The following is a 27720-nucleotide window of genomic DNA, read 5'->3' on the forward strand; positions in this document are numbered from 1 at the left end:
CATATAAAACCCAAAACAAAATCCCAAAACTGAAATTGAAAACCCAATTAATTTTGGCAATCACGCAACTTCAAAAAAGTCTTCATTGCTCATATAACTGAAAATAGAAGCACTCCAGGGCAAGAAAGAGAGAATGCTAGTGCAGCATATTTAGGAATTGACTGTATCTAAAAGCCAACATTGTTTCAAGTCTTTCTCCAAGTGCCAAAAGAAGTAATTGCTTGCCTTTATTCTGTTGTCTTCTAGAGAAATTATCCGAGCACGCAACCAGGCATCTTCTTCAGCGTGTACTGCAACAAGTTGCCCAATGCTCAGAGGTTGAGCTAGTGACACTGAACTATTCTGACTATAGTATGCTTTCATGTCATCTTCCATTTGTTCCTGGGCGGAAGAATAATCTTTGCCCACATACCTACAGTATTTTACAAAAAAAGCACCACAAAAGTTAGGATGCAACTTCAAAAAGCTGAATAAAAGCCTAAGAATGTTTATATGCATACAGGAATACAGCTAAATTATGAATGTATACATTTTCTAAGTACATCAATATCTGAATTCTTTTCCTATTAACAGGGCCATTGAAAAGTAACTGATATAAAATTTAGTGCTTCTGTTTACAGCTAAATGTGGTCCATTATAATGGACCACATGCTCAACCAGATTTTTATTAAGCACTGATATTTGACTGTTACAACCATGTAGAAGAACTTGACCACCCAAGCAGAGTAGTACCTGCAACCAAGTATAACAGAGAATCAAGATATCACCTCTGAAGTTATTCTGTCATTAACAAACACCAGCTTAATCAGGTTTTTCACTAAGGCTGATCAAAGTACAAGGCATCTAAAATAGCTTTACAAATCAGCTCTCAAACCATTTGCCTTTTACTCTTGGCCTTCAGAACAATACTGATATCAGACTGCTGAGCTGATGATCCATACTGAAGCAGGCTGTGCTGCATATATCTTCTTAAAGAAAGTAAACCTACTGAAAATTCCAAGTGGGAAGTTCTGAATACTTCTGAAACAAGTCAGATTAGAGCAGAAAAAGGAAAACTTACTTCTGAATTTGCATTAATAGCTTCTGGTTTAACTTGTTCATCAAGTATTTAATACTGCTCACTTCTACCATACAGTTTAAACTATGATTCTATCAAAATCTAGGTTGATTCTGAAGGTCTATTGTATGCCCAAGATTAGTGCAGATACTATACCATGACATCTTATGCTAACATAGTTGCAAAGATTAAGTTTAATCTGATCACACTCCAGTGAGTTCTCATTTTTCTAAAGACAGTCTGCTACCTCATCATCTACTTACACATTGCTTTTCAGAACGAAAGCACTTTTTTTTTTCTAGGTAAGCACTCACCTGTTTCATAATGGCCATGGAGTGGGACAGGCAAATATGTGTTACCTAAAAGTTTACTTCTTAATATTAGTTTCATAAAGATAGTTGACAGACAGTAGAAGTACCTTAACAGGAACTAGGAAAATCTCTCAGACTATCTCGGCTCATTTACTATTTACTGAAGATATTTTGGCCTGTTTAAAGCCAAAAGAAAAAGTTATTTTTCAGATTCTTTAGAAAAGAAGTTTGGAAAGCAACCTCAAAAAAGGGTGTTAGAGACCAATCTATGTGCAGGTGGCCAGACGCTACAAGTGTGCATTGACCATCATTCTTAGTCTCAATTGGAACCAATTCACATGTCAAGTAAAGGTTGCTGCTTCATTGTGAAAGGAGCAAAGCATTACACTTCCACACTGAAGCAAACTGTAACATTTTGTCTACTCAAAAAGATAAAAGAAGGAAAAGTATCCAAGCTGTAGCACAGAAAGATGCTCAAGGTAGCTGAGAATAAAAGATGATAATTATTTCCTGTGAGAACTCAATTGTAGCACCTAGTCTATTGTCTCTGCCTTCAATCACACTGCTGTAGATGTACAGCAGATAGCTAAGGGTGTTTTTTTATCATCCCACTTTCATTATGACTACATCAGGATCCATACAAATTGTATGACATTTCAAAACCGAAATAGCACCAAACCTTCCAGTTTTGTCTAAATTAGTACTGCAGCTGACAGATTTCAACCAAACAACACTTAGCCGCATACCGAGAAAGTAAAGACATATTGCTCCATCCTCAATATGCAAAGAGTAATTTTGATTTTGTTGCTCCTGCAAAAATCAATATCACCCAGCAGCCTACACAGTTCTTGTGTAGATCAGGAGAAAATGACTGCTAGCACATGCATAGGGAAGGTGAATCCATGCATTGTCTTCTTCTATAGGAATTTATAAAATGAATCGTCTACATAAATGTTTTCTTGCTACAGCAAAAATGTATGCCCTCCAGGGCTAGTTTCATCTTGAAGATAAACGACCTTGTCCATGAAGTACACAGATAACCCTAAATAATCATTTCTGTATCTAGGGCCAAGAAACCACTAATCACCACCATGTACTTATACAGAGCTGACAAATTCAGAAACTTTCAAACAGTCTAAGAATCATGGTCCAAAATTTGGGAACTGCTGCTTTAAAGAAATTCTTACATAATTACCCTCAGTTCACAATTTACTCTATGGGACTTGAAGCATTCTCAAAATAATTACAAGAAAACAGCCCTAAAATAACAGATTAGAAAGCTAAGATCTGTTATTTCACATATACAGCAAGTTATCAATGCTGCCAGAATTAAAAGGTGCATAGTGAGAAGGAAAAAGTTTTGCAGATTTAAGCACCAGCTGTGTAGCAAGCTGGAGGTAAGACACATGCAATTTGCTCATGCTCTTCCCAATGTAAACAATGCAATATGCATCATGTCTAACTAATCTTTCAGTACCTCTACATACAGATGATTACGTGCCTCAAATTGTCTCTTTCCTGGCACTATTCATCATCTTTCATGCCTTAGACTAAATTCAAACAAAACTCTCACAGAAACAACCTAAACCATAAAGCCTCTCTTTTCTTTGACATGGTTCTTCCTCCAGTGATTTCTTTTTTTAAGCTTAGGCTCACTCAAAAATTCCAGCTGTGTCTTCTTCACTAAAATGACTGACTTGTCTAGCCAGAGATAGTATAAATGTTAATGATGGATGAGGAACCATGCTTTAAATTATACTTCATGTTAAGACTGGTATACAAAATAAATGTATGAGCAATGTACCAGAAAAAGCTTACCTGGGAAAAAAAAGCACAATATAGGAATGCTGCTAGCAGCTAAACAAAGATGGCAACATTTTCAAATGGGAATTTTTCTCATAACCCCCAAGTACAGGGATTTTCACTACAGACTATCAGCCACTAAGATTCCATGACCTTAGGGAAATAAGGTGAATTGAGACAAAAAGAAAGCTCCATGTCAAGTATTCCAACATGTTACTGATCAGTAGAGAGAAAAAAGATCCTAAACAGCCATTAGGCTAATGTGCTGAATACTGTCAACCAGGAATAAGGGACAGGATATTAGTGCTACAGTGAAAGGATCTGTCAGTAAACTCCACACATTCTTGTTTTGATCCTAATCAGGGCCCCTGAGAATGACTGAAACTATCAAATGGCCCTTGAGAATGACTGAAACTATGTAATGAAACATGAAACTGTAGAAACTAGTGCGGAAAAAGAGAGCTACCAACACAGTATATTACCACACAGTTGCTCAATTCATCCTTTGAAATGATATATAAAACTTCTTAAGATTAGGTTTGATCTGAAATAATTTTCAAAATTAAATATCCTCCATAAAACGTGGGCTTTTTTTTTTTTAAGTTAAAGAACTGCTAGGATTTGTGTGTTTTAGCCCAGCAATGAAGTATAGAAAGCTTATCATGATATTTCCTGAAACAGTACAATAATACATACATAAGGCAGCTGCTACAATCCACTTCCACTATCCTCTACAGCTTAGCTAATTAGCAAGCAAACCAAGAAGCGCTAGTAGTTTATTGTTGGATAGAAGCTCATCTGCCACCAAGTGAAGATTGCAGTGTAAACTGAACACACTCAAGTCACACATAGTAGTTATAGAAAGAAAAAATATAATAAAAAGTATCGCAACAATATCTGAATACTACTATGTGCTGTAGTAGGGCTATTTTAAAGTTCTTCAACTGCAAAAATCTGCTTTGATTCTCAGACAAGCTAATGATAGAACTGATCAGCTGAGCCAAGAAAAGGTTTCTGAAAATTTCCATTTAAGCACACAAACAAAAGGATACTTAAGTTTCATTATCAAAAGAAGTAGATAACCAAGTCCTGCAACTTCCTTTTCACCTGCTCTCCTACAGCAGACCTGCACACTATGAATACATGGATTTATAAACAAAAGAAAAAAAGACAGATTCTGAAGTTCAAACTTGCCTAATATGGACCTCATTAGTGTTTTTCAGTTCCAACACTATGACAGACACAGATCCTTCCGATGGAATGATTAGAGGAGGAACAGTTAGGTTCTCTGGATAGTGGTCCTTGGATTCTTCATGCTGCTGTTCAGCTGTGGCCTTCACAGAATCACGCCTCTGGAGTTTTTCAGTGACATTCAGATTTTCATCAATACATCCTTGGGGTTTAGCATAAAGGATGGCCTTTCTGGGGACTTCAGATACGTAGTCCACTGTACATACATCTGAGAGCAACTCCAAATTATTTAGAATGTCTTCTGGAAATTTTACTTGGTAAGTGTTTTGGTACACTTTGGGAAGCGCATTAGCCCAAAGACCACTGGGATACTTCAGCAATACGTTAACAACTTTCTGTTTGAAATCACTACTAAGTGATGCAGGCATCGCCTCCACACTTGGTTTTAACAAAGGGTCTGCTTTTGAAGAAGTAACATTCTGAGATGCCTTTTGTTGCTCTGTATCACCTTTTGCTGTCAGTGGCATTTTCTTAGCAGGATAAAGAAGGCCATCCATCTGATCACCTCTCTGTACTTTCTCCACCTTGGAAAACAAAATGTAGAGTCAATAATCAGTTGCATCTCAACATGTATTTTATATAGACTTTGAAGCAGACATTCAAAGGGAACTAAGCTTGAGGCAGTTACTACAGCAACATTTCTTGCAATGTTTCCTCCCCCATTTTGAAGGGTATCAAACACATATGATTACATCACTACAAAGCAAGTATCTAATCTAAGCAATACAATTTGGACTTGCTTCCAAAGAAGTATTGTCTCTCTTTTCTCCTAGAAGGACCAGCAGATGATGATGAACTCCACAAATTTAGGTCTTTTGCACATTAACTGCCCTGATCTTCCACACAGACAAACATATAAACAAAAGTTTCTGTCTCAGTTTACTGAGGGAAAGAGGGTTTGATTATATGCTTCAGAAACAAGAGGACACCGTCGGGCAGTGTTGTAAAGGCTGTCTGCTGTCATGCTCAGGGAATAAGTTTTCTTTAAAAAAAATTTTGAAATTAAGGAAGAAATTTCTGTATCATAATAAATTTAATAATAAATTTTATTAGGTCATGTTAAACCATGCCCACAGTCTCCTCCCAGATCCATTTTTTTTGCCAGCCCACATGTCTCTACACTTTGCTAATTTCAATAATCTCACATGGTTTGAAGTCACAGCTTTGAAAGCACCATCTGAGGATTGCAGAAACAAACCCATAATAAAGTTCCACTTCCTAAAGCTATGCAGTTTCAATCTAGATCAATCTAACCACATAGGAGGAATATCTATATAGAATTGTGTAACTGAAGCTCTTGTCATTTTCACAGTGGGCCCCCCAAAGTAAGAACAGCTCCTGCAATAAGAAAATTAAGGTTTACATAGTTCCACTTTGATGCTCCTTCCTAGAGCAAACAGCCACCATCACCTTCCTGGGTCCACATCACACTAAAGACCTTTTCAGAGCCAGATCCATGAACGAATGAATCATTGAGAAGTTGGAAGTACTTGCTGCTACTCAGGGGTAGCATCTACCTTTGTGATATTGATGTCCATACCCATGAGAACCTTATGAACTTCGCCAAAGTCATTCTTTGTTGTTCTGTCTTAACAACACACAACAGAAGTGTAACAAAGATGACTTTAAGTACTATCTTACACAGCAAGAATTATACATGTTACTCATCATCAAGATATTAACAAGAAAATAACATTTAGTTACAGTACATTGAAAAAAAAATGGCCATTACGATGTCAAGAACCATGTATTTTCTCCTACGTGCACCACTTCATGCTCAGCTCAAATTGCCACATGATGACCTGAGTTCAGAAAGCCAGCAAAACCACCTAAGGGCTACTGCACAAGCGTGTCTCCATACACTTGCTGCGCATTAGACTGTCTACACTGGTGCAACAGCAAGCTATCAAACAGTTCTTGGGAACAGGACTTGGTCAGCTTTCAAGAATACTAGCACGCATGCTATCTAAGACTGACACAAAGGAAACAGTTTTCATAGATATAAAAAAATATTAACCACGTTAGAGAATTCTCATGAATTCACGGTGGCATGTCTGAATCCTTCTTTATTAGTGAAAACCAAAGTAGCAATATTTTCTGCAAGCAAAATATATGAGACGGCAAACTAACCCTCAGCTCCCCGAATTAATGTGAATGTGTCCACAAGCTTTAAGACTTGAGTCTTTCCAAGTAAGTTCAATAAATCAAGGAGGTATTTCCTTTTAATTGGGAGGTGGGGAATGGTAGTACCCTTAGACATCCATTTACTAAATAATATTTATCTGCTATAGGATAAAATATAAACAAATCATACAAAAGACTTCCGTGTATCTGTGGTAGATTCACCAAGTTCTTAAGCATACCTGCTAGTCAGCTTGATATTCTAATTGACAAAACATGTCTGGCCGTGTAATTTAGGAGGACCAAAGGTGTCTTCAGTGATTCATGACAGGAAGAAGCTACACTTGTACCCTCTGGTACCCAAAGTCTTATCATGCCTTTCAAACTACAGGCAAGGAAAAGAGCTTGGTAATAAAACAACAAATAAAAATGATCAGAGCCTTGTAAGGGCTTAGAAGTGCTGTTGAGAAACCAAAACATATCAAGTGGCCCAGAGGGCATAGAACCTTGGCAGGTAATGACATCCTCTATAGAAAGGAATTGATAAGGATGTCATTTATTTAAACGACCAGCCAAGAAAACTTTTAGTTCCTGAAAACACTTGGCATTATCAAGACAACAGTCTCTTTGAGAAGGCAAATGTATGGCAATTCATTCTGAACAAAGCTGGATGCAGAGGTCTACTTTTATTCACCCTTTCTCTTAGCCAGCTCTTTTTAACTAGTGTTGCAATACAGATGAATCCATTGTAGCTCACAGAACTATTAAACCTTGCACACTAACAAGAGAAGATCCTTTAGAGACCTTTAAGCCTCTTAACTCCAATAATAGCTCTGAGGTTTTCTACGCACTGAAGCTCTTTTTCAAAGAGACTGTAGATGCTTGACTGAGCAAACCATTTCAAGACAGAAAAATACTATTTTGGTTAGCTGTTTCAGCTTACTTCAGTGTAAACAAGCTCAAGTAGACATCACCAGGCTACTATTTCTTGTACATAAATTAATATTCAAGATGCAACAGAGTCCTCCAGACAATGCTATGGCCAAGACACCTTCAAGGACACACAATGTTACACAGACTGTTAATTATAAGCAACAGCTTCACTTGTGAGCAGTACTTCAAAACTGCTGCCCTTTCTACAGCAAAAATATCTCAGCTTGGTTTCCAGTTGAGTTTATAGATTTGCCGGCAAGACATTTCCAATTTGTATGTCTGGCAGGCCGCCTTTGCACGCACAACACGCCTGCTGTCATTTCTCCATTAGAGGGCACAAAACACAGTCAACAGCTGTCAAAATGTATTGTCGGGGCAACAGAGCCTGAAGCAATTCTACTGAAAAATATTTGTCCTGGGCCTGAGTATCAGAGAAAGCTCTGAATAATTAAAATCTGGAGCCCCAAGAAATAAAGCTTCAAATAAAAAAAAGCTGCCAAAATAAATACTGATAGCACAACTGAGTAAGTTAAGTAGAATGCAAAAGAGGAGCAAACCCACTGCTTTTGACACACACATACAGGGCAGCTGAAGGCAGGCATACTCCTGTACGTGTTGCTACAACAGAAGTTTTGTATATATGTGCTTGACAACAAGAGATAAAACACTACACTAACAAATACAATCGAAAGAAAAGAACTACTTTGTCATGCCAGAAGGACCAGGATAACACCAAGTCTTGTGTAATTGCGTGTGCAGTGATCATCAAAGAGCAGATGCACTAGCAAACTTCTACAGCATCAATAACTTCCAGGAAAGAAGTGTAAAAAGCACTTCCTTGAAATGAGAGTTTCTAGTCAGAGAAAGTGTCCTTCAGTTTCAAGTTCACATTCACAACTAGCATATGCGATTATTTTCTGCCATTCTTCTGCAAGGTAGGAAATAGAAATGCACAGTGGAAGTTGGCATTTGATGTCAGTGACAGAGTTTCATCATATGCGGCAAACAAAAAAAATCTGGCTCCATGATTCTTGGTACCTAATGGGTCCCCAAAGACTGCTCTAAAACACAATGATCAGATTGCTCTTCCAGGTAGCTGCCTCTGAAAGCAAGAGTTTAAGCTACCAAGTTGTTGCATGTGCATGCAAAGTAACCAATTCTGGGGAAGAAAATAGATTTTGCAATGTTCTTGAAAAGCTGAAGATCCCCGCTGCACATGCTGGCATCAAACACAGTAAAGAGCTTTTCCCTACAAGGCCGTGGAAGCCCCTTATGTAATCAGGTTATATCTTATCCTTGGGATCTACTCCAGCTTTTACAGCATCTGGTCCAATATGCAATCAATTGTTTTGCATGGCAAGCTACAATACCCAACTTCTTACCCTAAATGCCAGCCAAAAGGACACATTAATAGGCTTGTCTTCAGTCAAATCTCACATCAAATGGGAATCTGGAACAGGACAAGAACAAGACTGGAATATGTTGCCCAGAAATGTTGTAGAGTGTCCATGTTAAAACATGACTGGAGACAGCCTGGACAAACTAATTACGGTGACCCTGCTTGAGCAAAAGAGCTGCATTAGATAATCTCAAGACGTCTCTTCCAATCCCAGTGATTCTGTGAAATGTTTATGCAATGTTAGAAGAACCGGCTCAGTTCCTGTGAATTTCAGTTATCAGGATGTAGGAAATACCTTCAAAATTCGCAGGACTCTTACAATACCAGGGAAAGCAAAATTATTTTTAACAAGGTTTTGATTTAATAGACTTTTCAGTCACTAACTCTGACAGGATTGTCAGTTTCATTAAGAGTCCAGAAAAAATCAGTTATGATTTTCAAACTGGCAACAACAATAAAATGTGGTAGATTCTTCAAGGCAAACACAGAAAATACTTTCAGCCCTTCAACGGAAGTGTAACTTCAGATGCTACAATGACTCTGAAACCTTTCTATTTCTAGTATTCATTACTTCTGTACTTAATTGAAATGTTAAAATACAAGCCATACTGGACATACTTTTGCCAAGATATCCCTTGTTCAGGTTAAGCTAGTGCTCAAGGCTGGGAAGTAAGCTCCACAAAGCTCAGGAGCGTCTTTAGCTTTCCCCCTTCCGTCTGTCCTCCTTGCTCTCCTACTTTATCACCTTGCACATCACAGTGAAAGTAATTATTCTCCATGGTTCCTGGTGCTTTTGAGATTCTGACTTCCAAAACCATACAGTTACAAGTTAAACTCCGTGATGCAATAGCCAGCTGAGACATCTAACAATTCCATACTGCTGAGGGCTGCCCTTATTCCTTGCATCCTTATGCCAACACTAAGGATCAGCAGACACTTCTGTCAGCAGTTCTTTTTGGCTGCACTAATTTTCACCTCATAAGGCAATGAAGTCTTCCTAAGGGGTTGGCGAAGTGCAAGATTTAACACACAAGGAGCTGCAAGGGTATGTGAAACGGGTACAAGGAAAGATGCTGTCAAATGGAGTCTGACTTCATTTGGTGGCTCATTGTGTTGTCCAACCATTCATCAGTAAGACTGAGCTTCAGGAACACTATATTACAGCCTGTTTGAGCATTGCGTTTGGACAGCAAAGTTATTCTGCATCTTGTGTCCTCAACTGGCTCATTTCCACACATACTGTGAGACCATCTTCTTAGAGAGGCCGATACCAACTATATTTTTCCCTATGCTGTACTATATACAACACATATAGTGAAATTTTAGTCAGAACATGTCTTCTGTTTACTGAACTCTGTTCTAAATGGATGGTTTCTCTCTGTCTAGTACTGAGATAACCACTACAACAAACTGTCAGACCAAACAGTGGCTTCTTCAACAGGCATGGCAAAAGAAAGCTCTGATAATGTTAGAGCCTATCTGCAGGAGGCAGTTTGTAGGGTTTATGCGAAACTTTCATTCATACATACCAACTGCTCTATTGTCTCCTCCATCTGCAGACTCCATTCTAGCTCAAAAGAACACATTATCTATTACGTTTAATTAGAGCAGAATTTTCTATTCTCTCAAGTCCGCTTCTCTGGAATGACTTTTGCTTCACACAACTTAATCAGAGCATAGAAATTATTTCTTGAGAGTAAAAATGTGACAAAACCAAAGTTGCTCAAGGAACGCAACTGGCTACTATGACAATACTGCTTTTCTCTGAGCAAATGTGTTTAAATTACTCTGAACACCACAATAAAAACTCAGCTGCCAGATGTATCCCTACATAGTACCTGGTTCATTAAAAGAGGGGATATTGCCCAGGACAAGAGATTCACAAAACAATACCCCTAATGCTGTTTATGTCAGCCTGTTTACCAGTTGATTCTGCTATCTTCCTAAGCCTTTAGTTTCACTTTCTGCAAACAGTCACAACTTTCATAAGACGTAAAAGACGAAGAATATTTTGAGAACCAGATAATGTTAAAAAATATATAAATAAAATATCCTAAGGGAGGGAAGATTTAGACTGGAATTAAGGAAGAAATTTTTTACAATGAGGGTGGTGAAACACTGGCACAGGTCGCCCAGGGAGGTAGTGGAGGCCCCATCCCTGGAAACATTCAGGGTCAGGTCAGATGGGGCTCTGAGCAACCTAATCCAGATAAAGATGTCCCTGCTTCTGCAGGGCGGTTGGACTAGATGACCTTCATGGTCCCTTCCAATCCAAACCACTCTATGATTCTATCCTACCTGTCCACTAGGCAACGTACACAAGTCTCATTCTTCTCTAAAAATATCTTCTACTTTCCTGTTTGTAAAGAAAAACTTGTAATGACTACTTAAACAAACAAACAAGGAACCACAGACACTAAAACTCCACCTAGCAAAAACTGTGCCAATTTTCCTCTTCTTTTCTCTTTTTTACTTTTTGCCCAACTACATATCTTTGAGAAGACTGATGGCCTTTGGGAGCTTCCTAGCACCACCTCAGACATCCAAGAGATGAATTTCAGAACCTTTAGCTTTCCTTTACTGTGTAAAACCTCCTCCTCAGAATAAAGAGCAAACATTCTCCAGTCTGAGGAGCATTTTCATACAGCCAAGCCAATACAATACCAAAGTGCTTAAATGCACTAAAGAATATGCTCAGGTATTACATATTCTTTAGCTATATGGTTATTAAAAAGCAGGAAGACAACTGACTGAGGAATGGTAAACAACTGGCGATGAAACTGGCATCTGATGACAACAGATTATTGGTTAAACTGATAGGTAGCGAGAGCCAGCATGATGCTTTAAAAAAAGAACATCTTTGTTCTAGAACTGTTGAAGAGCAAGGATATCCCTTCTAGCACAACAGGAATTTCCAAATTCAGAATGGTAATGATGTTTTTCTACCAGTTCCTTAAGAAACCAGATAAAAAGACTAAGATTGCCATTACTACAAGAAAACTCTAGCAACAAGTCTAGAAGCACGCATCCCTTCTTTTTGCCAGTTAAAGGGTGGCTGCCTACTATTTGTTCTTTCTTATTTTCTAACTGCAAGAATGAATTTGAGAAGACAAGTGAGAAAAAAAGATCACAGAAGAGAGTTTAACCTGACAAACAACACAGCAGGGGACTGACATTTTGTCATCTTCTCAGGTTGACGTATAAGCACAAAAAAAGGCCACTACTAGAAAGAAGCCAGCATCAAGTCTATTTGGGAAGGATCAGCTGTAGAATAATTATATACAGGTAGGTTGAATTAGTGCATTAGAAAGAGTTGTACTGGATCAGAACAAAGATGTCCCTAGCCTGACATCCTCTTTGACAATAGCAGGTGCCTAGGAAAAAGCATAGAAGATAGAACAAATACAGTGATAACTCTCGTTCCTATTTTGGATACTCCATAGGTCAGGCACTATGAATTAGTGACAGGTTCTTTGGAATGAAATAGTTCATGACGACTGAGGCCAGCGGTCCTCCATTCATCACTGAATATATTCATTTGCTTTTGAATTCGAGATGATGATCATTCCCAGTTTTTCTTTTCCAAGTTTCTTATTATTTTATAGCCCATATCTCTATCTTTCCCCACCTAAATCATCGAACTTAATTGTTGCTCCTATCAAATCCACTACTTACCTTTACCTGTCACCCTTCCGAATCACTTTTTCACTTTGCCTGATCTCAGTAAGCTTTTGTTTGTGTATTTTCTGGGTGGAGATGGGAGGAGCACATCTGATTTTGATATGATTCTATGGCGAGCTTATACAACACGTTTCCCCAGTGGTACAGAGTTTATTATTTCGTCTCCTATTGATGAGATCAGAGACCAGATACTCTTTACAGGGAAGTTTGCTGCCTCCCTGGGGCCCAAATTAGAGATGTCACTAGATAACCAAATAGCTTAGTACAGCTTCTGGACTGTTATCCACCCCTGCTCTCTCCTGTGGTTACTCACAACATTACTACAGAAAGTCTAAAGTCAACCAAAAGAAATTTCAGGGCCCTGGGAAGAATGCTAAAAAACCTCAGAAACACAAATAGTATTTCTGTCAATCCTCCAGTAGCAAGGAGAGACTTTGGAAGAAGCAGACAAGCCCAACATATAAATGCCTGTCTCCAGGACAGGTGCCTCCAGCAAAATTTTGGGATTTATAACCATGGAAGAACCTTTGAGACACAAGGCATGATGGGGCCTGACAGGACCTATTTGTACCAATGTGAAAAACACATCTTTGGTTGTAAGCTGGCAGGACTGATTCAGAGGGCTTTGAACTAGAATCTCTGAGGGAAAGGAATGCCAACAGGACAGCTGAAGATAAGCCAAGGGTCAGCATGACATTGCCTCAGAATGGCAATGCTACCATGAATATTTACACTGCTCCTGGAAGCACAGGTGGCTCAAGAACACATTTGAAATGCTTGTACAGCAATGCACGCAGTATGAAAAACAAACAGGATGAACTGGAAGTGTTGGTCAGTTCCCATAGCTACGATGTCATTGGTATTAGTGAGACTTCGTGGAGTGAGTCCCACATTTAGAGTGCTGGGATGGAGCCCTACAGACTCTTTAGGACACATAGGCAGGGCAAGAGAGGTGAAGAAGTCACGCCGCATGTAAAGCAGATTTTTTTTACTGTACAGCCCTTACAGTTAGTGATGAGGAGGTTGAGAAACCCTGGGTGAGGACTAGGAAGGTGGAAAACAAAGGAGATGGTGTAGTGGGTGTCTAGTACCAATTGTACAGCTCAGATGACAGCACTCCCAATCCTATAAGGAATCAGGAGAAATCTCTGGATCAAAAGCCCTTGTCCTTACGGGTGATTTCAACTTCCCAGACATCAACTGGGAATACCATACTGCTGTGACAAGCAAGTCTGGGAGATTCTTGAAGCATGTAGGCAGTAATTTCTTGTCATAAGCACCCAGTGAGCTAACCGGGAAAGATGCCCTCCTAGACTTGCTACTTGTGAATAGAGAAAGACTGTGTCAGAGGAGGTTCTGACTCGACACTAGGAAGCACTGGTTTACAGACAGCAGTCAAGCAGTGGAACAGCCTTCCCAGAGGGACGGTTGATGCCCCATGTCTGTCAGCATTTCATAGGCATTTGGGCAATGCTCTAACTTTAACTTTTGTTCAGTCGTGAAGGAGTCAGGCAGTTGAACTGGATATGCCTCTTCCAACTGAAATATTCTTTTCTATTCATTTTCAAGTATCACTTGCATATTTTCCTACCAACCCAACATTTATATGAAGCTATTATGAATGCCAAGACCTCTTCTCCCAAGCTCAACAGTCCACAGAGAAAAAAAAAATATGTAATGAGAGTCCTTCTTGTTTACTGCTGTAGCTAAGTCTCAGTTGCAATTTTAAGGGCCAGTCACCTGATATTAGGAATTTCCATACTTCAGAGAGCCCTGATCTTTATAACTCTGCATTACTAAGCATCTCAACTTGTATTTGCAGCCTTTACCAACTCACTCACTACAATCCTTATCAGCATGTGTCCAAGTGTCCCTGTGGAATCCCATCGTGACTTCCTGCCTTTCTGAAGGTCTACCATTTCAGCCTTGCCACATTTCCAATCTTTTAACTAATTATATATCCATAAAAGGACCTGCCCTCATGTTCTAAGACTGCCTAATTCTCTAAAAGCTTTTGGAAAAAAACTCCGGAAATTCAATTAAATGTTTTGAGAACAGATGTAGGAATTTAATCTTCTCTTGAACCGTCATCTCTGAATCATTATCTCCCAAATCATTCACAGAGTTCAAGTAATTAAGGAGAGCTGAGCACGCACAAGGAAAAAGTCTTTCTAACATACACATTGCTCAGTAAGGGGGTTTATAGTTACACTGCAAAGCAAACCATCAAACATACTACCAGTACCAGAAGCAAATTTATTATAGCTTTCTATTTGTGGCTTCCAAGGAGGCAAAAAAAAAAAAAAAAAGACAACTTGTTTGTTACAAGTCTGTGTGCCTCTCAGTCTCATAACTCAGCTGAAACTTTCTCTCTTCCTCAGGGGTTCAGCTGCCTGCATCCCAAGGATTCATGGCCGAGCCAAAACAGAGCAGACCTACATAACTTTGGCTCAGAATTATAAATAAATTGCTAAGCTGTGAGAAAGACTTCTAAGAAAAATGTGTAGAAAGATAAGAAATTAGTAGGATGGCTAAAACAGGGATCACTGACTGGTGAAAGATGTATGACAAAGCAATTCATCAAACAGAAAGGCATAAGATTCTGATAGAAAAAAATGACAACAGGAGGGTCATCACCAGTCTCACTTTTTTCAAGGCATTAGTCTTGCTAGAGACGTAAGCAGACAATTCAGCAAGGACCTGACCAACAGAGCTGCTGAAGCAGACTCATCTTTCCTGTCTGAAGCCTGTCTGGACAGCAAAGACTTATTCGGTATTATATAAGGGTGGCGAGCATATTTATTCTCAGTCCAATTGCTCATTAAGGCTTGGTTATAATCTGTGAGTGCTAGCCACTACATAATTACTTTGTACTTTTGCATTTAGCTGTGCAAAACACGTTGCTACAAGCAAAATGCTCAAGCAAGCTAACCTAAAGAAGAGAAGCAAGAAATATAAATCGATGGAGAACATGTTCAGACTCCATCGATTTATATTTCTTGCTTGTATGTCTTTGTTGTATGTGTTCTTGCGTGAAAGTTGAAGACTGAAACCAAGATAGTCAAGTTGCAACTTAGTAATTTTTGGAGACTTCAGCTCAAAAGATAGGAAAAGTTTCCATTACTGGTGGTTGTAACAAACACAGAAATTATCATTTCCCAGAAATCAAAAAAGAAATTAATTCTTTTCATAGGAAAGCATAGGGGTGTCAGCTACTCAGAAATGACACTGTGCACAGCAGAGTTCTCAAATGATGAGCTCAGAAATGTTGGAAGTGTATTACAAAGTTTATTCCTGATGGTTTGTAAATAAGCTACTAAAGATCAGCATTCATTCAATAAAAGGATGTGCTGTCTCTTTAAGAAGGTACAGAGTGAAACACCAGGCATTTTTTTTCTGTTCTTCTGAAACTGACAGACACTCAGAGTCTAAGTGAACAAATTCAGAAATTAGCTATGCAAAGCATCTTTACTGACACTTAAGAGCACAGTCTGCCCTCCGGCATTTCAAAGGATCTACAGAGCTGTACACCTGCAGACAACTCATTTGAACCAGGAATAAACACTGACTATAAGTAACACATATATGGTAGCCTTGATGTGAAAAGGCCTGGGTCCCAGTTCAAACTTCTCCACGTCAGAGCCATTGCAATGGTTTACATAAGTCAGTAAACTGAGACGGGCTTTGCAGGCTCATTAACAGTTGCCTACAATAAGGCCAACTGTGCCAAGACAACTTGATAGGTCTGACTGCTGTTGTACTGTGCCTGCTGTATTACAGTGTTTCCACAGATTTAATGACTGCTTATTTACGCTAAAATGACTTTATTTGCTTGCTAGAAAGCGAAGATAGACCCAACAAATAACGAGCAAATGGACAATGAACCAGACTGAAGATCCTGAATGAACAGTAACCTTTTGTCTGGAACATTAGTAAGAAAAAGACTAGAATTTACTGAGTGAATTAAGTAAATCAAAATGTAATGCTTGCTCCGTGGGTAACAGAGACTGATCATCAACCATCAAAATAAACTACTGCTGTCTGCTTGCATTACTGATGCCTGTAATAAGATGTCACAAATGCATTTTATATGTGTGTTACAATACAATACACACATGGAAACATTATTCCTGAAGAACAAGTATTTAATCTTGATGAAACATCGTTTTGGCATCTAAAGTTATGACAAGAGAAAATACATAGCATGAGAAATCCCTTCAAGCAGAGAGATAGTCTCATTACTTCAATACCATTCTGATGCCACAGATCAACAAATATTGATGAAGTTCAAAGTGTTTGTTGGTACGACTGGCTTGTTAAAGCAAAGCTTAACTAATCTTTGATGCAAAGTTGCATTATCCATAAAGGAAACATGGATACAGAAGAGATAAAAGCAGATCAGCTGAAGGACCTTAACTCAGTGGAGGCTCAGCCCGATATCAGCTCCTAACACAAAGGACAGAGATGCCCATAAAAGATACTGGAAATAGGGAGAGTGTGGGGGCAGTGAGAGGTTGAGCTGTAATCTACCTCCTCAACATTATCACACTTTACTTTCATCTATTATTGTATCATAGGCATAACCTACCCAGTAAAATTCTCTAACTTTGACTTAAGATGTGAGAAAGACCTGTGGAAAAGTCTCTAGAAAGATAATAACTGCAGATAGAACTAAGCTCATTCACACAGGATTTGCTGGTAGCTTATAGATTTAAGAGGAGATAAACCAATCGACAAGGAAAAACCTAAAATGCACTGGGAGAAAAGAAACGCCATGGCATAGAGAGCAAATGTCATCAGCTGCTGTTTGGCTTGTCAGTGCTGGAGTCAGTTGAAGGTGGCAACTCAGCAACTTGAAGTACTTCCTCCACGAACACTTGCCTGGTGGCCACAGAAACTGACCTTTCTTCTCCAAAAGACACTGGTCCAGGAAACAGTATCTGAGTGTTATTTCAGAGGCATTGTTACAATCTGTGGTGAGTGGGGAAGCTTCCTTCTTTCTCCCTTTTTTTTTCTCCTTCACTGCTACAGATTGTGAAAGGAAAAACAACACTCCCTAAAGTAATATTTGGCAAACGAACACTCAGAAATCTGTAGGGTACTGGAAACTTCCATAAAAATGACATTGAGTACTTACTGTGCATACATGAGGCCAGTTCTCAAGCTGACGGAGCATTGCTGTGCTAAGATCCTCCCAGTACATTTCCCGGTAGATCTGTGGCATCTTTGACAGCCAGACGCCACTGCTGCACTTGCTCAGAATCTCCTTAATGCGACTTTGAACTTCACTGACATAAGCAGCAGAAGGGTCAGATGCAACAGTATGTGGCTCTGCAGTGGATGTGTTCAAGTTATCTGTTAAAAAACAAACACAGTCTTGAAGCGTATCCTTACCAACAGACAGAAAGACAGACTATTACATACCTACTTAAAGATTAAATGTGGGAGCTGTCAGCATAACACCAACCCTAAAATGCGGTTCTCCTGCCTAGCATGGCTGTTTCAGTCAATTTCTATTGAAAAGAGCCATGAAAACCTCAGAGATTTAGTAATTGACCTGAAGCTGAATTACTAGTCGTTTTCTTAAGAAGTTGCTAAATATTTCTTCTGAAGAGATGGGGAAAGGAGTTACAGAACCTTCAGCTACACTGTTGCTGAGAGACTGCACTGTGGTAGTGTCTCAGGAGGAACACAAGACCATTTTATATGAGTACAAACACAACACCGATACAGCAATACATCCGATACAGCAAAACACCCAACGATGTTCTTCTGAATTCAGATAAGCATACAAAACAGACAAATTGAGGAAAGTCTGAATTCAGCACCCAGCCTTTCTGGGCTACTGCATCCAAGGAAGCCCTTCAGCAGAACAGGGAAAAAGACAGCATCTGTCCAGCTACTTTGGACAGTTCCATACATTGTCTGTAGTCATTATCCTAGTTGGATAACTAGCTTGCCTGCTCCCTCATCTCTACTCCTCTCCTCTCTTTGACGGGGTGTGTATTTGTTACCAGACCTGAAGGTTCACAAATCAGCCTGACAGGCCTCAACGAAAGCAGTCATCAACTGCACAACTGCTGGTAGCCAGGCATGCAGAAGGGTATTTTCTGGACAACTAGGTTAGCGTGCTGCTTACTCCTGAAAGCTAGGATTTCACTCTCCTATACCAGATTCCTGGCCTGGCAGTGAAGGTAAGAATAGTCCTCCTATTTCCAAGCTACTCATACTACTTTTGTGATTGGCTTTGACATTTGCTACACATGGATCTTCCTAGAAGACAGAGAGGTAGACAAGTGAACACATACACTTCCCCAGCACCAAAAAATCAGTGAGAAGGCTCACTCACAGAAAGTGGTTTCTCACCAAAACCTATCTTCAGTCAAAGCAAGTACTAAGATAGATTTTTTCTTAAGATGACATCCAATCTAATGTGAGTAGTTGATAAAAATTTCTTAGTGTGCAAATATACCATTTGAATCTACGGAAGAGCTTCTGGACAGATGAACTTGCAGCTCCTTTTGAAAACGTGCTGGGACAGTCTGTCTCTTCTCAGACCTAAAATTGAGAAGAAAACTGCTTCAATCATTCTCTAGGGTCTGAACAGCATTCCATTCACTTACAAGACCTATACGTGAAACAAAATGTATTTCACATATTTCTAACAGCCCCCCTGCACAAGATTAGTACTCACAGTGTTCTGGCTTGGACGATAACTTCATCAGCACTAATAAGAGGGACCAGCAGGTGGTTTCTAGGCTTTTCTTATTATCCCGATTATTGTGCAAAAAAAGTAGCAAAGGGGCAGTATCTAGGCCTAAAACAGTTAATAGTGTTATATTTGACACATTCAGCTTCACTATTTGGTCTTTTATCTGGATGGTGTCTCAGTCTTGCTGTTGAACATCATTACACTCACCTTCTTGGTAGCCACCTTTACGTCTCCTGAAAGTACCTGGCCTTCACAAGTAAGGAGACCACCTAAAACTACGCAGGAACTCAAGGTCTTTTTGTGGATGCTGTTGCTACACTGTTTAACAGATTCCTTTCTGAAGTGCTCTTCCACAGAAAGGCCATAAATGTTAGGCTTACAGGTGTTCTTCTGAGAGCAGCAGCCTATACTGGGATCACAAGCAGCACAATGGGCTCCTGCCAGTGAAGAGGTCACAGCAGTGTGTAGTTCACTAAGACTGCTGTGGAAACAATCAGCTGCAGAATAATTACACACATTGCAAGCAAAAGGGAACAAGAGCCACAGAAAAGAGTTCAAAGACTAGGACCGAGCACCTCCCAAATACACAGACCCAAGGAATAACTGCAGTGGAGAAGTCAGGGTTCCAAATGCATCAAAATGGCTCTCCACAGAAGCATGGCAGGTTGCTGGGATCATCAGTCATTTTCACGCCACAGCAGCCACTGCACATGCACCCACCAGACTCTGCAGAGGGTCTCTGTCCCATGGGCCACCCCTGGAATTCAAGGACAATTGTAGAGGTGACCACAAACTTCACCAGTCACAGAAACACCAAGGGGGATTTACCCAGCCTCATTTGGGCTCTCAGAAGGTAGGATAGCAGTCAAGTATGATGCTAAGGCTAGCAGCAAGAAGTCAAGACTAGGACAAGTAGCCCTATGTGCCTCCACAATCAGCTTTAATCAGAGCAGATCCACAAATCAGAAAGAGGCCTCCCATGTATATACACACCTCTTCTAAGAAGCATTTTACAACATTTAACATGAACCTGTCTCCATCGCTTTTCTGCTGTCCCTGTAAGATGAAAAAACTGCTCCTCCCTCAGCAATGGGTTGTCACTTGTTCCAAAAACAATACTGGGTCACAAACTTCTGTACTGGGTCACCTGGGTCACATGCCACAGCATTCGCAGGAAGGACAACCACTGCCCAGCGCAGCATTTCCCAAAGCAAGAAAGGCATGCCCAGAAATGCTGAGCAGCAGATCAACTAGAAGCATGTTCGTGAAACACAAGTGGGAGGACAAAAGTACAAAGGCAAAGTTGCCCACATGAAAACCAAACACACACTCACACCTTGCACTTGTTGGGTTTCTGAGAAGCCTCTTCCAACCTCTGCCTCAGGGGAAACCCCTCTGCCCTCTGGGCATAGCTAAGATCCTCACACAAAGCAGCGGCACAGTCTCTTCTTAGAGGGTGTGTTGTGATTGGCCACACAGACCCTACAAGAAAACCAGGATCCAAGCCCTCTCTACACATATTTACCAGTACAGACAATTCCAAGGTGGAAAGATACCCAAGGAAAAAAGTCCCTTTAAGAGAAGCAAACTCAAAAAGAGACTAGGCAGCAAGCAGAATAATCCCATGAGCTAGCCACACAGGCAATGGAAACTCTTCTGCTCCTGCTGCATCCCAGCAAGAATCCATAGCTGTGCTCTAGTCCTCAGAGCCACACACTATTGCTGCCACCTTAAGCAACGCATCAGGTGACATGGATGACATGAGTGCAACATAAGCCAGCAGGAAATGCAGCAAGATTTCAGTGAAGAAAAGGGCAGATGTTCACTTCTCAAGGCATGCCATCTGGAACACGTTGGAAAGGAACTGCGTGTTAAAGCAAATTGGATTTGGGATGCTTTCAGTATTAAGAGACTTCAGGTGATATCTTCTTGTACTCCCTGCCGCAGTTCAACAGCTTCTCATGGAACAACGTGGTGCTAACATCAGTTTTGAGCCCAGCTATCAGTTTCAATCCTTGCAGCCAGACCAGGATCCTGTGATGCACTGCTTGCTAACAGACCAGGGTGGTCTTACCTCTCTGAAGATGGAATGTAACACAGCCAAACAGTGGCAGGGCCAACACATATCTCCCCAACATTCAGGTATGGCAAAAGCTGCCTGAAAGGCCTCATGTTCTTCAGCTGCTAAAAACTGTTCCCAGCATGAGGCGTCCTGGCAATACCAGTTCAGGGGCAGCAAACTGCTGCTGTCCAGTTTGAAGGATGTCTCCAGTTAGGTTTACTAGCAAGGTCTCTCCCACCTTCAGTGGGTTTGCAGGTCCACAGCAACATGCTCATGACACGAACTTACCAAGTGACTGCTGCTATAAGGACAGTCTTTAAGACCCTGCAACAGATGTGTGCATGAAGGCCTGAGAGGGCAACAGCAAACAACCTGCACAGCTGCAGATACCTTCAGTATCTCCCCCTTGTCGTTCGGGTGTGACAGAATACGGAGCCTACTACAAAGCACTTACTGGCTTTCCAGCAACTAACCTGGACAGAATTGGGAGTGCTTTTTGCTCTGCCTGTCTTGGGACAAAGGATCTCTGCCTTTTAGAGAAGTGCAACTTCAAAATATCCAACTCATCTGCAACATGGGAAAAGAAAGGTCTGCGCAAACTCACTCCCACATCTCTGTCACAGCTGGATGTCTCGGCCCTTCTCTCCTCCACACCGCAGCCTTCTCGACAAAACAGAGCACAAGAGCTCGTGACACGCTTCTCCACCCCAGCTCCACCCAGCTGGCTCAAGGGTAGAACAGGCGTTACCTCAGTCCACGCTCACGTCGTCAGGAGCTGTGCTGCAAATGAAGAGGCCCATCTTGACTCTCCACGTTCCTGCTGGGGTCCTGGTCTTGCTCCCCTCCCCTGCCCCATGCAGCACCTCTTTATTCTCTGGCCTCGACCTCAAAACTCTCCACTCCTCACAGACAATGTCGGCTCCTCCGGCTCCCTCGCTGCTCCTGCCACTGTGCTCCTCTCACCCACCTCAGCCTCACAGCCTCGGGCTCCTGCTACCAACCCCACTGCCCCGTCCCCCAGCAGAGCCCCACCAAAATCCATCCTGCCAGCCAGCAGGAAAACACTATGCTCTCGGGCACAAATGCTGAAGAGCTGCAGCATTCCCAAGGGCTCCAAGCGCATCCCCATCTCCTGCTCTTGCACCCAGAGCCCTGACACACACACACAGGACTCAAGCAGGCGGCGGGGGCAGGATGCGCCTGCTTATTCCGTGGGTCTTCCAGAAAGATCAGGCACCACAGCAAGATTAAGCTGGCGCTCTGCTCCCTGCCACTTCCCAGCTATGCTGCCGTGGAAGCTGCCGCTTCCATTCAGAGCAAGGCTGACCTCCTGCCCATCCTGGTGACCTGCAGAGGATTACTGCTACAATCACGGCTCCAGCAGACCGAGCATGGCCACAATGGAGGCACAGCAAATGCTTTCCCGCCACCGTCAGCTGATGGCCCAGTGCGGCTGAAAACAACACAGAAAGAGAAACGATGGGGCAGCAGCCACATAAACCACCAGGATTAGAGAAGCTCAAAGGGGGCAGCGAACCAGCACAGACCGCTAACCCAGCAAAATCACAGCTCCGGCCCTCGGCTCCCTTCATCCAAACATGGTCAAGCAGCTGCTGGGTCTGAGCACGGCCACAAGCGCTAACGCTGCAATGCAGAAGCCAGGCAAGAGATGAAGAGCAGCCACTGGCAGACAACCACAACCCTGAGTATGCAGCATCGCCAGTCACCTCCTTCTGCTGTCCACCACGCTGACCACGACACCTCCCTCTTGGGTTTGGGAAACAGCGACAGCCCCACACACCCTTGGTGGACACCTTTGGTCAGATTTCTCCCCAGAAGACATGGGAGCTGGCCAAGAGCACGTGGCAGCTACAGCAGCCTCCAAAAAGGCAAAGGGTCACTTGCCTTCTGCCTGGTTACTGACACACATTCCAACTTCACCTTCTGCAAGGGTTGGTGCTTGTATTCCTATGTCCCAAAATGCACTGAGCATGGCAGGATCCAAGCATCCATCATACTTCATTCCACCTCACTCACACACACTGACCTGTTTACCACAGTGACGTGCCTCTGCATGGGAATTTCTTTAGATGGTCCACTCCCAGTGGCTGGAGGTAAGGCAGACCGGGAACTCTCCATAGAGGGTTTCACCACTCCACATGCCACTTTGCCTCGTGGTGGGCGAGGAACAGCCCTCTTGCTGCCTTCTTCTGACATGTTCAAAGACCTGGGCTGTCGCAAAGTTCCTTTTGGTTTTCCTAAAGAGTTTGCAGACATAGCTGTAAGTAGCATTCTTCTTCACACAACTGAAAGAGACTTCAAGAACAGAGAACTCCTTCCAGGCAGTCCATGCTTTTCCAAAAGACAGTTATAGAAGTTCTCAGCCACAGTGACGGGTCTCTGCTACAGCATTGTGGATTGCATCCAAGGACTCACATACCACAATTTCCACTGCTGTGCTGCAGCAGGTAAAGCAACAGGAGACTTGTCTCCCTTTACACTCTCAGAAAAGCCATGCACCTGTGAGGTGCCACAACAGGTCATATCTCAGCTGGAACTCATGTTCAGGCTGCCCTTTACCACTCAATGGCAACAGCAGCACCCAGAGGTGCAGCGCATGCAGCCTAGCTTCACCTCTCCTCAGCACCTTCTGCACTGACACCCAAGTTGCTTCTTATGCTTTACTCTGCCTTGCAAGCACCCTCCTTTAAACTCCCACCACACAGCAGAGGTTACAAAGCACACCCACAGAAGAACACACCACACAGGCCTTCAGACCACAGGGGTAAACACTGTCTTGGTCACTTCACTGTTTATTTACTGGCTGTACCACACAGTTTTAGTGGGCTGAAACACTTCCGAGGGGTATGGTGGTGCAGGACAGTGAACCAACATGTTTTTACAGTTGTTGTCATTTAACTGGGATATGAGTCACCAGTTCAGCTTCTCAACTAGTGGAACACTGATGGTGTGGTCACAGGAGAGAAAGAAGCAGCAAACTCTTTGTTACAGACAAGTAGAGGGGAATACAAACAAAATGGAAAACACCCTGTGTTGCTTCAAGCTGCCAACTCACAAGCAAATGGGCCTGATTCTTCAATACTCCACTAACAGCAACACAACAACAGCACAGCAGTGACTGAAAGCTGATGCACAGCCCCTGGAAAAACACTGCTGTAGCAGCTTATGTAAAAAAGTACAGAGGTACAAAGAGCAGTCCCTAGGCATCAAAAACATATCACCCCAGCACTCACGGCAGCAATAGAAGCTGCTGAACCAGCCACAACTGACGCTGTAGGGGCTTCTCCCTGAGAGGGCACGGCTCATCCCTGCCACTCCACAACAGGCCGAGTTTGGCATCAAAGAACAAGCAGGCTCATTAGCACACTTCTTGCCTGCATCTCAACCACGTTTCTCACAGAACCACGGGCAGGTGGAAGTGAAACAAAGCATCTTCCAAGAACTTATTTTTCAAGATCTTTCACGCCTCTCATATGAACTCGAGAAGAACTGCCTCACTGACCCTGGCTTACAAGTACCAGCCTTTGTCAAGAATACCCCAACTCCAGGAACTCTTTACTGGGACCACAAAAACCTTGGCCATTAGTGACCCACCCACACAGCTAAGGCTTTCAGTCAAGCAGCTGGCAGAAGTCTTTCACAAAGGAAGGCCCTCCACAGCTGCCTGGGGCTTACCTGCTAATGCTACTGGAGACGTGTTTTTCAGCCTCATCTGGCAATTCACCTGCCGTCCCATTTTCCTCTTGGAACTCCTCTGCCGGGCCACCAGTTGAGCAATTGGCGCAGTCTCGTTGCTAGCAACAGCACGGCAAATGACCTGGTTGGAGTAGAAAGGGAACAGCAGGGAAAGCAGTCAGCGAGGCCCAAGGTCATCCACAGCACCAGGAAGATCTGCAGCCATTTCCATGCCTGTAACTGCTGTGTCACACAGGACAACAAGCAGTTCAACAAAGGCTTCAGCAGCAGACACAGACCTTGGAGACCTCCCTTTCCTTTTGCAGCCCACCCCAGAAACTGGCAAAGCAGATAGCCAGAGCCTCTGCATCACCCTCTTGCATTAGGTCGGGCCTCATCAGCAAACAGCCTGGTTTCTTGCTCCCATCCTACAGGCCCACCATCTTTCTTTACAACACTGGGAAGCCACAGGCTTCCAGCTTGCCCTCACTCCTCATGCCAAGGCTCAGCAGAAGCTCTGGCAAGACTCTGATCCTGTGTAGCAAGGCTGCCTTTGCTCCACTCACCAGAGAAACAGCAATGCCACCATGGCTGCACAGATTTCTCTGCAGGCCCCTGGTTGGCTAGCAACAACAGCTTGGCCTTGGGCAAGCCTACAGCCACCTCCCTGACTTCCTAAACAGCCTCTTGCCTTGACCGCCCCTTGCCATATCTCAGCAATTCTACCACAGGCCATCCCTTGAACGGAGGAACCCTGCTTTGGCCAGCCCCCAGACCACATGCATAGCATGCACTTTGCCTCACAGGAGATGCAAGCCCAAACTTTTAGGCTTTTCAACTGCTAGCAGCTTGGAAAGAAAGCTGGACAAGTAGTTCTCCAGGGCACCACAAGGACACAGACAGTGATCCAAAACCCCTTGAGTGAAAAGCAGGAGTCTGTGGTCTTAGAGATTCTCTCCACGTGTCTCAGCCATGCTCTGTGGTGATGGTACAGGCTGAGAAAGGGGCCCTCACACACAGGATGACTACCCGCATAACCATGGCTCCCTGCAAGAACAGGCGTTGACAATTTAGCACAGGAGAAGCTCAAAGACTTGGCTGACACCTCTGAAGTTTAGCCAACAGCAGCTTCAGAACGGAACTTTTCTCACGAGTGAAGAAGGGGCAAACAAAGCACAAAAAACAACCGCCAAAACAAAAGACATGAGCAATTGCCAAGCAGCAACAGTTTGCTCAAGAGCTCTCCTCAGTCCCTCAGGCTGACCTAAACAGCCCAGGGAAATACGGACAAGGGATAAGAACATCAAGAACAAGGCAACACTCTTGGCCTCCAGCAGTGCACTGCAGCTCGTCCTTCTCCTCCTCTTCTTCCTCCACTGCACACCCAGCATCTGCACTGGGCTGGCCTGACACAAAGCCACTGGAGGGAAGTCCCCTCCTTCTAGGGGACAGCATTCTCATCTGAGCATCTCCCCCTTAGAAATCACACAGTTGACCTGCTGCGCAGTCAACACTTGTGCAAGTTGACCTGCTGCGCAGTCAACACTTGTGCAAGACTTGCTGCGCAAGTCAACACTTGTGCTGTGTACCAGCAGCCTCTCCACTGCAGTGGCTAAATGCAAGGAATCACAGTAAAACTGAGACTGGAAGAACTCTCTATAAAGCATCTCATACAGCTTTTCTGCTCTGAGCAGCATCAATTAGACCTAGTTGCTAAGGATATTGTCCAGTTGGGCGTGGAATATCTCCAAGGATGGAGACTTCTCAACCACTCTGGACAGCTTGCTCCAGTGTTCAGCACAGTGGAAAAAAAAAACAAAACAAAAAAAAACCCAAAAAACCCCCAAACAAATGGAATTACCTGTACTTCACTTTGCTTCTGTTGTCTCATCTGTTCATTGGATACCGCTGAGAACTGGCAATAGAATCTGGCTCCATACTCTTTTACTCCCTCCAACAGGCAGTAATACACATGGATAAGGTCTCCCCTAAAAGATCTCTCCTGAGGTTCCTCTGCTCCAGAATGAACAGTCCCAGCCCTCTGAGCCCTCCATTAGAGATGTCCCAGTGTCTCCACCATCTTTGCAGCCATTAATTGAACTTGCTTCAGTGTGTCCATGTCCGTCTTGTTCTGCGGACCACAGGACTGGACACAGGTTCCACGTAGATGTGGTCTCACTGGAGCTGAGTAGAGGGAAATAATCACCTCTGTTGGCATGCTTGCAACAGGCTTCTTAACACAACCCAATGTGCTGTTGGTCTCTTTTGCCGAAATGGCACACTGCTGCTCACTGTGAGCTTCATGTCCACGAGAACCCCCAGGAACTTCTCTCCCAAGCTACTCTGGTTAGCTTCCAGAGTATGGTGCAAGGCATTATTTTTCCACAGGTACAGGACTTGGTATTTCCCTGCACTGAACAGGGTTCCTGTTGTTCCATTTCTCCAACCTGTTGAGGTCCCACCGACTGGCAGCATACCCATTTGCTGTATCAGTCTCTCCTATCACCTACAGACAAGCTGAAGATGATCTTTGTCCTACAACCTAGGTTATACATGAAGATGTCAGACGGCATTTCCCCAGCATCAACTTCTGGGGCACATCACTGGTGATTAGCCTCCTAAATCGTTTTGTGCCACTGTTATTGGACAGACTGTCAACATTCAGTACTCTCCTCTCACCCTCCGACCAATCAT

At 42.6% G+C, this 27720-nt stretch overlaps 1 protein-coding gene across 9 annotated transcripts in view; it reads right to left on the reverse strand.

The window, feature by feature from the left end:
* Positions 1–27720, reverse strand: part of TDRD7 (tudor domain containing 7) — a 46352-nt gene that overhangs the window by 10173 nt on the left and 8459 nt on the right. For 6 of the 9 annotated variants that reach the window (XR_008447802.1, XM_054054363.1, XM_054054365.1 and 3 more), the window contains exons 3-8: positions 25027–25168; positions 23378–23588; positions 19029–19114; positions 17694–17911; positions 4366–4946; positions 226–412 (exon numbers count right to left, since the gene is read on the reverse strand). Coding sequence is in view for 8 of the 9 variants with exons in the window: in XM_054054363.1 (XP_053910338.1) it covers positions 226–412; positions 4366–4946; positions 17694–17911; positions 19029–19114; positions 23378–23588; positions 25027–25168 (1425 nt within the window). In the remaining variant the exon portion in view is untranslated. Of the gene's footprint in view, positions 1–225; positions 413–4365; positions 4947–17693; positions 17912–19028; positions 19115–21934; positions 21987–23377; positions 23589–25026; positions 25169–26887; positions 27681–27720 lie in introns of those variants that run through there. The other 3 variants (XM_054054366.1, XM_054054368.1, XM_054054369.1) reach the window with 3 other exon arrangements.

Source organism: Cuculus canorus, chromosome Z (genome assembly GCF_017976375.1).
Source record: "Cuculus canorus isolate bCucCan1 chromosome Z, bCucCan1.pri, whole genome shotgun sequence".
Lineage (NCBI taxonomy): Eukaryota > Metazoa > Chordata > Aves > Cuculiformes > Cuculidae > Cuculus > Cuculus canorus.